Source organism: Amyelois transitella, chromosome 7 (genome assembly GCF_032362555.1).
Source record: "Amyelois transitella isolate CPQ chromosome 7, ilAmyTran1.1, whole genome shotgun sequence".
Lineage (NCBI taxonomy): Eukaryota > Metazoa > Arthropoda > Insecta > Lepidoptera > Pyralidae > Amyelois > Amyelois transitella.
Genome location: NC_083510.1, coordinates 7,269,446 through 7,283,683, shown reverse-complemented (window position 1 = coordinate 7,283,683; position 14,238 = coordinate 7,269,446). Strand labels below are relative to the sequence as shown.

Genomic DNA, 14,238 nt, shown 5'->3' with positions numbered 1-14,238 from the left:
TAAAAATTAATATTCCGGTTATTTCTCGAGCAGGCACTATCTATTGTCTCTTTTTCTCATAGCCTTATCGATAAACTGAAGAGGATAGCCTGTAATGGATAGTGATCATATAATAAAATAACAGGCTATTGGGACGTAAATAGAATGTTGGAAATAGATTTTTCATTGCAATTAGCTGTTCCCTTTCGTATTTAATGGTTTTGATTTTTAATTCTTAGTGTTGTATATAAGATTATAATTTATATTATGTTAATCTCCTCATTGGTATGATTATAATTTAGACATACCAAAGACATTTCTTGGGCAATAAAAAGTTAAACAAAAGGACGTCTTATAAAAAAATATACGAATTTTCATTGTAATTTTCCTAAAGAGTTTTATTGAATTGTATTTTATCAAATGTTTCAACCGCATCACTTATTTGGCACTTGATTTCATTAAAAAACCCAACCCCACTTACTTATTAACATTACTTTGAGTGTTGTCAGCTTAGAAAACAAAAGATAGCAAGTTAGTTAAAAAGAGCTATCTCCATCAATTGTCACCTGTAGGCAATAAGCAGAAATGACGACAGTAAGTTGCCTATTGGAGGGCCTTTATTAGAAAACTTTTATAGGCACATGGAAAAATAAAGTTGTTGTACGTGGAATGAGACGTAATGGTCGCCCGTGGGCTTGGTAAGACAAAAGGGCTGTCTTTGATTACTACTCTTTTTTGAAGAAACCTTTTGCAAACTGTCTCGAAATAAGTTTTTTAATTGGCTCTTTTAAAATCATGTTTTTCAATACTTAATATTAAGTGCATAAATAAAATTATAGATAATTATTGAATGTACTGTTATGTAAAAAAACGCAACTGCTAATACTATTGAAATTCTTCGTATTATTTTTTATTTTGAATATGTTACTTATATACATACGTTTCAACTATATACTGTTATTAAACAGGTTGTATTTTCATGATATTTTCAAAGACGTCGGAAAATTCTTTCAATATTGATTGCAATCTAAAAGGTTTGTTTTCATTGTATCTTTCACCTGGATCATCATTTTTAGTGACGTGGGACCGAAAATGTTTCGAAATAGTATTATCGATAGACAGTTTCCTGATAGTAATAAGCAAATTATGTAAAATTTTTAAAGGCTTTTAAAATGTTGATAATAATGACTATAAAATACAAAAAACAAATAATAAATATAATTATCTTCACCATTTCAATTAGCTTCACTTCACTTTGTAAGGTGTGATTATAAAGTGTCGTTTCGATATAGTTCTCAAATAAAAAGGTAATGTTTTTAACACGGTTTGTTTACACAAAAAAAGGTTATTGTTATATATTGTAATGTTAATATTTTGGTTTCAGAATTAAATACAAAGAAAAAACAAAGATTTTTTGCGATAACTCGTTTTTTTACAGCAGTTTACGACACAATAATTGTTATTGATTTAAAACAAAAATATCGATAACATCACGACAAAGATAACTATCGCAACTAACGTAGGAGCTAAATATTTATTATAATATGTATTATTCTTTTTTAATTTAATTTATCGATATCGACAATGTCCCGAGTCTGTCACGACAGATGACTGACGGGGCCATTACGCAGCGTTGCTTATTGCCGGCAGGTTGCGACGACGACGTTCATATTGTTCCGGAGATAATACCTGTTATTTAGCGTCGCACCGCACTAATATTTTGTTGTTTTTTTTTTATATTTTTGCCAGCAATGTTTCTTGTTAGTGGACGTTTTTTAAATACGTTCGGTAGTTGATCAATTGATTTCACTGAAAATATAACTAACATTAGACTATTAGTGTTCCCAAACTCAAAAGTTTAATTGAAACATGCTAATCTTGTTTTACGCGCCAATGAAATAAACAATAACTTCACAGACGAATAGTTGCTTGCGGTCTCAAAACAATCTTAAATTACTTATTCCTCTTTATTCCTCTCGGACTTATCTTTTTGAGTTTGTTCTGCTCAGTTTTTTGGAACAAGATACGAAATCTGCTTTTAACCTAAGTTCTTTAAAACACTATTCAAAAGACTGTTTATCATTAATTCTTAAGAAAATAATTGCGAATTATTATAACGCATTCGCAATGTTTTTTTTTGTGCGCTGCCTTTTTGATTTTGCTTAAAATTTTGGTTGACTGGAAGAAATTCCGCCATTGTACATATTCTTCTAAATCTAATAACTGTTTTGTAATTTGTTATTATTATTTATATGTGCAATAAACAGTTTACAAACAAAGAAAACAATATCGCATAGTAAACTTAATAAGTTTAATTTCTTAATAATAGGAAGGAGGTACCAAACCCTCTTTTATGTATAAATAATGGTCCTTAGTTTATGTTATCAAATACAGATGCGAAACAATAATTGACCGGCCGGACAATGATCCTCGACTATCCTAAATTCAAAACCCAACGCCCATAATTGAGTGAGACTTTATGGACCTCAAATTTCATCCTGAAATGGAAGACCCGAATAAGGCTTATAATGCAATGTCTGAGACGAGTGTCGTAAGTTATTTAGGGCAAAATTTATGTTATTGTGTATATTGTTTGTGTTTACTTGTGTTTGTTCTAGTAAACATAATAATCACTTTTTTATAATTACCTCTTAAGTTAGATTAGTTTGTTAAAACGTTACGACTTTTGTTCGAAAATTGTTTAAGGTTAACCTTTTTGTACATCAATCATTCAACATCTGATTTCCCTTTGCTCAAACACTATTTGTGTCAATCTAATTCCCCTTGCTGATTCAATTTTCGTCCGGTGCCATATTTGAGTAGTAGTGAGCGAGATTCAATTCATACGTATTTGAATAAATAAATATGCATGAAACCAATTTATAGGGCGCGTCCGCCTCAACACAGTATCAGTGGCCCTCATTAGTTGCTACGGCGTAGCCGCTACGAAATTGCTACGTAGGCTTACTCTGGCAATTGATGCTACGATTTCGAGTGACACTGACTTTGATATTGATTGAGAGGTATAATTGGAGATTAAGGATTATTATGAACATGGCATTTATAAATGAAATTAAAATTCTTAATTTATCTAACAGGAGTTTTGTTCATTAAATGAAATTTCTTTCAGGCCAAAAATGTCACACTTCCCAAAAAACTACAACACATGAATATAAGTAATTATTTGTTTAGAATTGTTCAAAATAATAAATAATCTACCTTTAAAATCAAACTATTCTAACCTTTAAATTCAAACTATTTTTTTATTAATAAATTTTATTTATGGACCCATAACAAATAGTCAATTTTATTCATGTTAACTTTAGATAACATCATAAAAATTTTAATGGCCAAAATGTCATCATAAAAACATACAATGGTTCGGTAGAAGCACCAGTCTAATCATGTCCAATCCCGTCATTATCGTGATATCTGCCGGGTGATTCGCCATCACCTGCAGGAGCAGAGAACCAGGCGGCTTTTGTCTGCGCGTCAGCCTCACAGTGGATGGCAACTGTGCCTGATTTGTCTGGTTTTATCTTAAATTCTATTTGCGGAGTACATTAAGATTTATTTCTTTGATTTTATCCATTGAGAAAGGTGTCGATGTCCTCCTGCCATCTTCTTCGTGGTCTACTATCTGTATATATATTTCATTGTGACTTGGGAATCTTTACTTCCCATAGTGGCTTATGGAGGGAGAAAGGGGAGGCTTTTGCTTAGCAGTGGGACACAGAAATAGGCTATTAAAATTATATAGTATGTATATTATTATGCGAACCACCAAGACATTAAATTTGTTTCCCGCAATAACCTAATAATTGTCAGAGCTTGCTTGGACCACCTTAGACTACTCTTGTTTACCATCAGGCAGATTGAAGTCGAACGCACTCCAATTTTTTGATAAAAACAACTTGTAATTTATATACTAGCGATATAAAAAAAACTGGTTGCATGTTGCATTTAGTAGAAATTGGTGAATGAAGTTTAAAAAACAGTTATATCTATCTGAACCTTCCCTTAAAATATTTGTACTTATTCAATCAGACCTTAAACAATTAATACCCTTCCTGCTTCAAATATTTGAACTTGATAAAGTCAGTAGGCGTTTTCATTAAGTATCGTTTCCATGATACCGGTCAATCCATAAATGTCAATAAAGATGGCCTTAACTTCAAAACTTTAGTAACAATTAAGTGTTGGTGGACGCGGGTATACTCTGTTCACAAAATACAGGATGCAATCACATTCACTTAAGTTTTACTTATAAACAGTATTAAGTATTTCTTAGAATAACCGAACATGTGATATTTTTATTGGTATAAGAATGTAATGATTGGACGCATTACTTATTATTTAACACAAACACAAAACAGATTTAAGAACCTCGCTGCATGAAGTATGAAAATCCGCAAGAGATATTTTAAAGAGGCTCCTCGCATATCCAATGCGTCGTCCAATGAACGCAAACGTTAGGCACAACGTTCACAGATAATAAATGAAGCAAACGTTCCAGAGCTCGGAACTAATTAAAGTCGTCGGTACGAATCAATACTTATAAATTAAGACGGTTTAACTTGGAAAGGTAATTGGGCAAAAGTTCATTTCAAATATTGATACTGCTGTGACGTCGCTTCTACAGAAATTTATCCATTAAGGTCTGTGTACACGGATGGTAAGTTTGCTGTCGATATCGAATTCCTCGACTCGTAATAGATTTTTTAGATTGCTAATGGGTTTCTGATTTAAAGTGCTCTTTTACCCTTTTTGTCGGTCAACGAGAGTTTCATTTTCACCGATCACCTCTCGTTGTTTGAATCCGAGATGAGACTTGCAGTTGCTTTAAAGTTTTAAAAAACCATATTTTAGTGATAATCTGTTTAAGATACTAATACATACTAGGAATGTTATTAGATCGTTTATATTAACAAAAGGAAGAGTCTTTCAATGGATAACTCTTGTTAAGGATTTTTTCTTTAAACACGCTTATAAGAAAAACCTACTCGTATTCAAGATTTGATGCACTAAAAACGTCAACAATGAAGAGATTAATATTAAAAGATTTGCTCGCGTCCACGAAACCCCAACAATATAGACGAACCTTTATAGCCCAAGCGAGACTTTCAAAGTTACCTTATATTCTTTCTTACTTTATATTATTTAGCTTTGATACATTCGCAATTTAAGTTGCCTGAAACTCGACGACGAGGCGGCAAGATTAAATTACATATTTTTTTCTTACTTACCGACGAAAGCAAACGACTTCAGACTGTAAACAGAACGTAAAGGGAGGGTTTAAAAAAATCACGGAAAAATGATCGAATATTTAGCTGCGGATTAGAGAGGTTTTCGCCGCTGTTGATTCAAAATGCTAAGGCCTTATTCACATGTAAGGCGATGACGCGAATTGGCGAAAACATGATTATTGGGAGACAAGTGTTTTTAGAAGGAAAATGTATTTTTATAGTCCCACAACCGGATTTGCATCAGAACTGATTGCTTTTAATTTGCATTTCTTATATTTTTATTTTTTGTTGGGAATACCGAGCCAGAGTAGCTGAAAATCCTTGAAAACTGTATTACGTGTACTTTATCGGTTGTGATTGAGATGAGACGGTGCGATTTACGATTTATAAATGTAATGTAATGCTCTTAACACGGACAATTCAGAAGATATGTAAAAAAATCTTTCACAGGTCGCCTAGATCAGGCAGTACTTATTTCTTTACCTTAAGTATTTCCTATTTTTCTTTAATGGAAACGACAAAATCCTCTCTCATCAAGATCGGTTCAAGCAGACTGTGGAATCTAGACTTTAGCGGATGAGAGTGTTCACGTAAACATTATCAAAAAACCATGTTTGATCAAATAGCATACATAAATGTTGATTGATCGATCCCGAACTGCAGAACCCGCGGTTTCGCTAAACCATCCGATTATCATCCAATTGTTATCCATTAAAAAGAGATTATATACCTTTATTCCAATGTGGATTGGGAAGTCCGATGCCAATGCTGGTTGTGGATGCAGTGCCGGCAGCAGCGGCAGTGGCAGGGGACAGGACATCATAGCTGCGCCAACCTGAAACAATGGTAGCCGTAGAATTAATACACGGAAAAAAAATATCCTACATATGTTCAAAATTTCCCTTATTGTTAATGTTTGACATTAAGACCACGTTCACCACAGCGAAAAGTTCCAATAAATAAATAAAAATGAAAAAAAAATTGATAATCTATTATAGTAATCGGTTTTACAGCTCCCAAATTCATCAAATGCAGATTGCAAGTTGTGAGCACATTTCTTAAATATTTAATAGTATGTACCAAGATTGCTTATGTTGTGTTTTCTATTACTCGTTGTTATGTGTGTCCACAATTATTTGGCACGAAAGCCACAGATAACGTCATAATAACCAAAGCGCATTGGATCACGATCGAGCATCAATATCGTTAGTCCGATTAGTCGATTTGGTCGATAAAAACGCGTTCGGGAAGTCGCAAACAATTTAGTTAGCGATGTATTCGAAAACCCGGATAAACTCGTAGATATGCTCTAATATTCCGTATGGGCCGCTTCGCCGCTGAAGCGCCATGAATAATATATGGGGGTGAATGCAGGCCGCGGGGATCAAATACCGGACCCACTCTTCTTTAGAGGCGTCTATTTTAATGATCGTTGCAAGAGACTCCATGACCAACACACGTTTTGAACCGTCAGTAAAGGAGACGGAATTTTGATCCGTCAGGGGTAAACTTGATAAATATTTTACTTAAAAAAAATCGACAGTGTAACTAAAAAGTACGAGTAGATACATTTTTCAGCAGCAACTTTGATTTAGTTTTCTGATTTGTCAAGACTAGTAACTTTATAACCCGATGTTTTAATTTTAATTATGATTAGTTACATCAAAATTAGAATAAAAAGATCCTGACAATATTTTTCCTTGAAAAAAATATATAACTACTTGATAAACTAAAAAAAAATATAACCTAAAGATGAATGGGTCCGATACCGAAGATCAATCCGTATTACTACGAGCCGTGCCTGTGACAAATACAACGGACGGACCAACGGACGGTTTTTCATATCTGTTCGTGGATTTTGTATATTTTAAATATTTTTTGTTTTGGGATTTTTCCTTTTTTTTTACATGTGATTTTAGAATTCGTTCCTGTATGTAGTAGGTGAATTAATTATATCATAGTATAACTTGGTTATCTGTCGGTTCTTAAGATAATTAAATGGATACTCAGTGCCGCAAATAAACTAATCCTTTGTTTTTGATGACACAAGCCTATTCTTTAATTGTAAAACAAAAACTTAAATCAAAACCTAAAAATATCCTGTAAACATTTACGTAGCTATTAATGATAACACATTGTTTCTATTTTATCACTTATTCAAAATGACCCTTTTTACGTCTACAAATAATGGCGATCGAAGGAAAAAGGCCGCAGTTAGTTGAAAACATTAAATTGGCTAACGTGTACTTGACGTTTTACAGGAAGTTCTTGAAAAGTGCCACGTGGCATGTTTAATCTAAGCACTATTACAGGGTATAGGTATTGAGACAAAAGTCAAAGTCTAGTTGGATAAGCAAAATGAGCGGTTTGAGATTATACATATGTATGTGGTGTGCTAGCACACACCCAGCATTACCTAAAAGAAGAAGACTTTAATAAACCATATATATTTGATAAAATATATTTATCTATAAAACAAGTATAATATTTTGCCGAAAAACGTTCACCGTCACGAAAAGCGTTACATTTTCAGCGAAAGATAGTTTACTGCCAACCGACAACATAGTTTCACTAATCCCATTAATTATAATAATGTATTCATTACATTAATTAATGAAGTTACTAACTATTATAATAGCTTAACTTTGGAGTTTAAAATAGTTCGCGATTTAAACCATCGTGTTAGACTAGACATCTACGTTTTGATAGATGCAAATGACAAGAGCAAACATTAATGGATTTATTGTTTAATTTTTTTTTATTATTATTATTTATTTTTTTATTTATTGCTTCCGAAATGCGCAGGCAACTAGGTATATGAAAATAAACATGGTATTATAGTCTTTTCAATACTGTTTGCTCTGTCTACCACGTGGCGAATAGCGATGTCATTGTATGTGTTCGTGCAAGAAAAGAATGTACAAATAAAATTATAACGTAGTAACTGTTTAATTTTTTCAATTATTAATCACACCTTTTGCCACTGATATTATTAGTCAAGAACACTTTATTATTAATATTACTTACTGAAAGGAAGCGCTGTGATTACAGTTAAAAAGTAAATTAACAAAGTTACACTTTTCATGGCTAACTTTACGTCACTGTTACTAAAAACATTGAACATTATCGTAAATATAAACTCACCTTAATTACAACCCAAGTTTTGTTTACGCAAAATTTAATTAACCTGTTACTGCAAATATAGCGGTGTCAGGCAGATCGGCGTGTCGAACAATAAAAATGAAATATATTTCAGTGTTACCGATTCTTAAATTCATTATTCACCCAAGAGCGATTGGCATTCTATAATTTGATGGATCCAATTATTTTATCGTTCTTTCCGAGCGCTCGATACTTCGAAAATTATTTAATTAACTATTGGTTTAATTAAATCATACTACCTTCGCTAAATTATTCTTTGGTGGTGTCAAAAAGTTTTATTGATTTTCACGTAGACATTAAAATCAATTAGTCACATGAAAAAATTGTTTCATAGTAAAGCGTAAGTATTCTTGACCTGTCCATCTGTAAATTATATGTATTGATAAAAATTACTCGAAAATTGTAATTATTCTTGATCCATTGCTTTTTGAAAATGTTATAATTTCTTTAACAACTTGATTCATCAGAACAAACTTTAGTCTAAATAATGACAAAAGTAGACTAAATAATGACTAGAAATTATCGACATATATTATACATATTATGTCTTTTTCATTAACGATGTAGACAGAGCCAATAATCTTGAAGAAATTCGATGTTCACAACGAATAAATTATATACAACACGTCAAATCAAATTGTAAACTGATATTATCCCTAATCGAATAATGAAAAGATGTTCATAGGTTATTACTTAAACGTCAACTTTATTTACGACATTTTCCGAAGCGGGTTCGGGAAGTTTCCACCTAAACCGTGATTTTATTAAACGCTCGTATTCGTGCTAGCTTCAAATAAAAACAGTACAGAACTGGCTCATTATAACGTACCTTTAGATCTATAATATTCCACTTTGAAAAGATATTTCAAGTAAAAAAATATAAACATCATACCTAACCAATTCTTATTCGCATAAGAATCAAAAGTTGTAAAGCTTACCCACTAAAAACACACAATACGTGCAACTACACCCGATTATGCTGCCAGCTCAGCTTAAAACTTTTCAAATAACCTTTTTCACTGCTTCCCTTCATTTTCGTCAAAATTCAGCTACTCGTGGCAGATGGCAGTGGTCAGAAAAATCTTTGGCCTACCTCAGCTTTTACCTAAAAACTTCTTCGTCGCGACTTCTTGCTGTTTATTAACGCCCCTATCCACATCCAATTTATTTTAGACTTTATAAAAAAAATTAACTTCATATAGGTATTTAATATTTTCGTTGATCTTTGCATTTTGTAACTTATCACCTCACGCTTTACCAGTTCTGTCTAACACGTCACATTGTCAGTTATTATCGTTGCAGTGGGAATAACAGGAAATATTTCTAATTCTCTTTGTTCCCTAAGAGTAGCAGCTTCCTACATGTAAAAATAATAGCTGTAATGCATGAGTTTAAAAAAATATATTTATAGTTTAAAAAATATTGTTTTAATAGTACAAGGATACAGCCACATGTTATTTTTAAACTTTATTTCTTCCATAGGCTTTTCTGTACCATTTTTAATTTTACAGACTTAGTGCATCCGTTTGATCACTTCCTTATCTTGCTCATAGTTCACACGGTAGATGGAAACGATATTCTGGCTACAAAGTAGGGGACAGAAAAGATGACTCGCTTATTTGAAAAATGAAATAGGAAAACGTAAAGATTCTCTGTTCAATGTATATGTACAAGAGTACATATAATCACGGCTCTTTCCTGGAGAGGTAGGAAGAGACTAAATTTTTTACGATCCTAGCGTACTTCTTTCGCTTCATTCGCATTCGTTTCTTGTAACTCAATGTTCAGAGAATATTTGACTTGCCCTTTTGTAATTTAGTTTTAGACAAATGATTTAATAAAATTTTAATCTAGGAACGACAAACAGAAGCTTAGTTTACGAATGTTCCAAGTGGTAAAGCGAAAAATTAATTCCATGTTTCTAACTCTGAACAAACCGCGAAGTTGCCTACTTTATGCTAAGCACAATAAGTTGCAACTCAAATATGAAGTTAGTGCAATTTCTTAAGAATTAAACTCTTCAAGTTGCGATTAAGTTGCAATCACGGCGGCGCAGCGTGGCGCAACTAACTTAGAGCAAACAGACGGACGCCAAGTGGCATTGTACCTAAGTTAGCTAACTTACACGATAAATTAGCAATTAGTTGTTGTATTCGTGTTTAGTTGTTCTAGAATGAGCTCCAATACTCTATGGGCAATGTTTGAAATACGATAAGTGATTTAAGTTTTAACACTTATTTATATCTCATAATACGTATAATACACATAAAATAAAAGAAACATGCAAAGAAATAAACCAACTACAAACAATGTTGTCGTCCAAACTCAACCTTATTGTATGAATGGATAGTCTCCAAATAAAATGGTTGTAACATATGGACAGACTGACGGACATGAGTTTAGTTTTTGCTACTTGTCTTCAGAACCCTAAAAGAGAATTTTTGAATAACTCTTATCTTACAACTCTTTTTTTTCTTACGGTTAGTTGTTTGATATTAACATCTCTGATCTTTTCTGTTCATAAACCAGACGGCCATGTTAACAGATTCACAAACATTACAAAAGCGGTCGAGATCTAAATTAGCTTAATAAATCTCGTCATTACGCGTTGAAAATATTCAGAGCTTAAAAGCGTCATTTCGTAACGAAATCTTTGCCGCCTATTCGAGCCTAATTAAAACGATTGAAATGTTTCATAACGAAGTGAAAAACGCATTAAAAGTTTATCGTCGGGTCGGGACGACCGCTGCCTAAACAACAAGCCACAGTATAAATAAAAACCTATTTAATAAAAACGATCTCTGAAATGCTGAAAAACAGACTGCTGTATTCTTATTGAGTGTAGATTATGTAACTCAACTATGATTGAACTTTCAAGATACCACCTCTGACGGATCTAGCTAGAAGGGGTTAGCAGAAAAAATCATAGCTCGACTTTGCGAAAGACCAAACAAAATGGTAAAAACAAGTTCAGTTGCTGACCTCGACTACAAACATAAAATTAAAAAAAAATCTATTCCATATTCCAATAATTTCAACTTGCAAGCAATTCTCGACGGCCTCTGTGGCGCAGCGGTAGTTCGCTTGTCTGTGACACCGGAAGTCCAGGGTTCGAATTCTGGCCAGGGCATGATGAGAAACGAACTTTTTCTAATTGGCCCCGGTCTTGGATGTTTATCTATATAAGTATTTATTATAAAGTATCGTTGAGTTAGTATCTCGTAACACAAGTTTCGAACTTACTTCGAGTCTAACTCAATCTGTGTAATTTGTCCCGTATATATCTTATCTTATTTCACTATCGACATCCTATAAGAAAACAGATGTAAGGTTATACACCAAATATGAATGAAGAAAGTTTTAATAAGATTAAAGGTAAAATCATCATACAAAAACATATTTCGTCACATCAAACAAAATCCTTAAACTTATTAAAAGTTCCGCAAAAAAAGACCAAAAAGATAAATTAATTTCGAAAACGACTTTTCTATAGCTTCCGCCGCTTGGCACAGTTGCCGAATCTACGCACGTTACGCGACCAAATATGAAAAGATTCTTAAAATGCCAACATTTGTTTTTTCACCAAAGTTTGTTGTTGTCATAAATTAATTTGGCAAGTTAGATTGCGGCCCCAGTCGTTCCAAATGACACGAGATTTTCAATTTAACTACACTCTGTGTGTGACGTCTCATGTCTTTTTGTTCTCTCAATGTCGGAATGAGATGGCTAATCAAGTTTTATTGTTCTATGCAAGTGGTTATTTACTGCAAATAAAGTCATGACAAAGTTATAAGACTTGTTGAGGGAACTCCATCAACGTTTGAATTAAATGTAAGGTAATATTCTTGTGTTTGAATGTTGCGTAATTTGGCATAATGAAGAGTTAAATGCTCTTGCAGATCTCTCAGTTGTTGTGTTGTGTAGCTACAATTATAAACCGTAATCAACAACGCAAATTAGACTTTAAAATAACAAAATAGACTCTATTTGGACCAGCTTAGTATTTAGATTTTTTACCTGTTTACATTAAACTTTCTATATTGATGAAATTTCATTAGTACCGGTCTTCCATCTCGTTAGATAATGCTGTGGATGGGATATAAGCTTATCGATATCAGTTGATTCGTTTAGAATACCATAGAGACATACAGATTATGTTAAACTTACCGCTTACTTTGCGTCGGGAAAGTGAACGTACCACCGATTTTTATCTTCAGGATCGGATTCTGCATCCTTAAATAATTAACTTTCAGCTGTATCACTTAACGTGAGGTTTGCTTGTCATACATTATACATTTAGTTGGCAGATCTGTTTGCTAAACTATATCTAGCATGTCTTGAGGGCAAACGTTGTCCTACAAACTAGTGTTCATAAGCCTTGGCTTCCCGCGTTTGTCTTCCGAAGTTCAGGTAAGCGGTATAAGTTCCAGATCAAGTTCTGAATACTAAGGAACACGCTGACTTCGCCGTTGTGACTGACGGATTGCGATTGGGAGTTTCAAGGAAAATCTTGAAGAAAAAATAATTTGCTAAAGGTAAAGATATGAAAGTTTTTTTGGCAAATAGGTATTTTTAAATATTAAACGTATATATGTTTAATATTTGGGTAATACTACCTAAAAGTAGCAAATAAAGTGTAGCTACCTTCTCCCCTTAGTTGCACAGAAAAGCAAAAGCTGGTTTATATCCGGTTTATTGCAGAATAGAAGGGGTTCTGCTAATATATCTGCCAGCAAAAGATAGTGTGAAATAAAAAAAAGTATAGAAAGAGCTTGTTTTGCTAAAATAATAAGCGCATAATATTATCATAAATCTGGGATGATGGATAATATCCTGCGTGAAACTAGTGACATAATGTCCGAATATATTAAAAAATCGACTTAAATATTATCCCCGAAAGGTACTGGAGATTCATAAAGTTTTACAAGCTATTGGCAGTAAAATTCTTATTACACATAAATTAATCTCAACGTTATAATAACGACATTGTCCGACCTTACAATGTTATGTAAACATTTCTATAATATTCGGGGTTAGGAGAACATTTATAGGTATCAAAGTCTCCTGAAAATAATATGAATTTTTATATTTGAAAAAGTCTTAAATATGAAAATGACGAGATTTTTTTAGCATTCAGCTGTCGCTGAATGTCCAAATTACTTCAACTTGCACAGCTCAGGTTTAATTAAGAAAAAAGTTCCCTGGATATAGAATCAAGACTTGGAAAAACTACTACGGATTAAGTTTTTACATTAAAACTCAGATAGTGGTGTAGTTTTTATTTCAATGAACACATTTTTACGGTTACCAGTATGTTAGGTAAATGACTTTTAGTCTGGATCTCAAATAAATATGAAATGTCCGAAAATTAAAAAATAATAGAAATATTTATAAATATCACTTTATGTAGAATTCATCATATATAAAGCCTAAAAAAAAATATCATTTTGTTACTTATAGTGTTAATCCTATTCTGGGTAGACAGTTGCGGAAAGGCCATGTTCAGCTGGATCGAATTCAGGTAGTGACAGGCCGCTAGACTCAAAGATGAATCTAAAGTTCAGAAGCCTTAATGTCGTTATCAACAATTTTATTGAATAACTAAACGATAACGTTCCTAATACACATACCATTCATCATTTGTGTACAATTAATTGCCGGAAGCATCTTCCCCGAACATATACTGCATCCTTGGGCATGTCAATGGAAGCAATTATACCGACAGAAGCCCGAGAACCGATCACTAGCTATCAATAAGCGAGCAGATTATCAAATACATGCTTCAACAAGTCTTGGACACGTGTCAAGATTTAATCAAGAACATGCTACGGTTTCATTATTATGCCACAAG

The 14,238-nt window shown here is 33.0% G+C and overlaps 1 protein-coding gene across 6 annotated transcripts in view; it reads right to left on the bottom strand.

The window, feature by feature from the left end:
* The window catches only part of LOC106133233 (polypyrimidine tract-binding protein 2), a 366,610-nt gene that overhangs the window by 215,490 nt on the left and 136,882 nt on the right, over nt 1–14,238 (bottom strand). For 5 of the 6 annotated variants that reach the window (XM_060945000.1, XM_060945003.1, XM_060945004.1 and 2 more), the window contains exon 2: nt 5,956–6,060. The exons of the other annotated variant lie outside the window; for it this stretch is intronic. Coding sequence is in view for 1 of the 5 variants with exons in the window: in XM_013332903.2 (XP_013188357.1) it covers nt 5,956–6,048 (93 nt within the window). In the remaining 4 variants the exon portion in view is untranslated. The remainder of the gene's footprint in view (nt 1–5,955; nt 6,061–14,238) is intronic. 6 annotated transcript variants of the gene reach the window in all.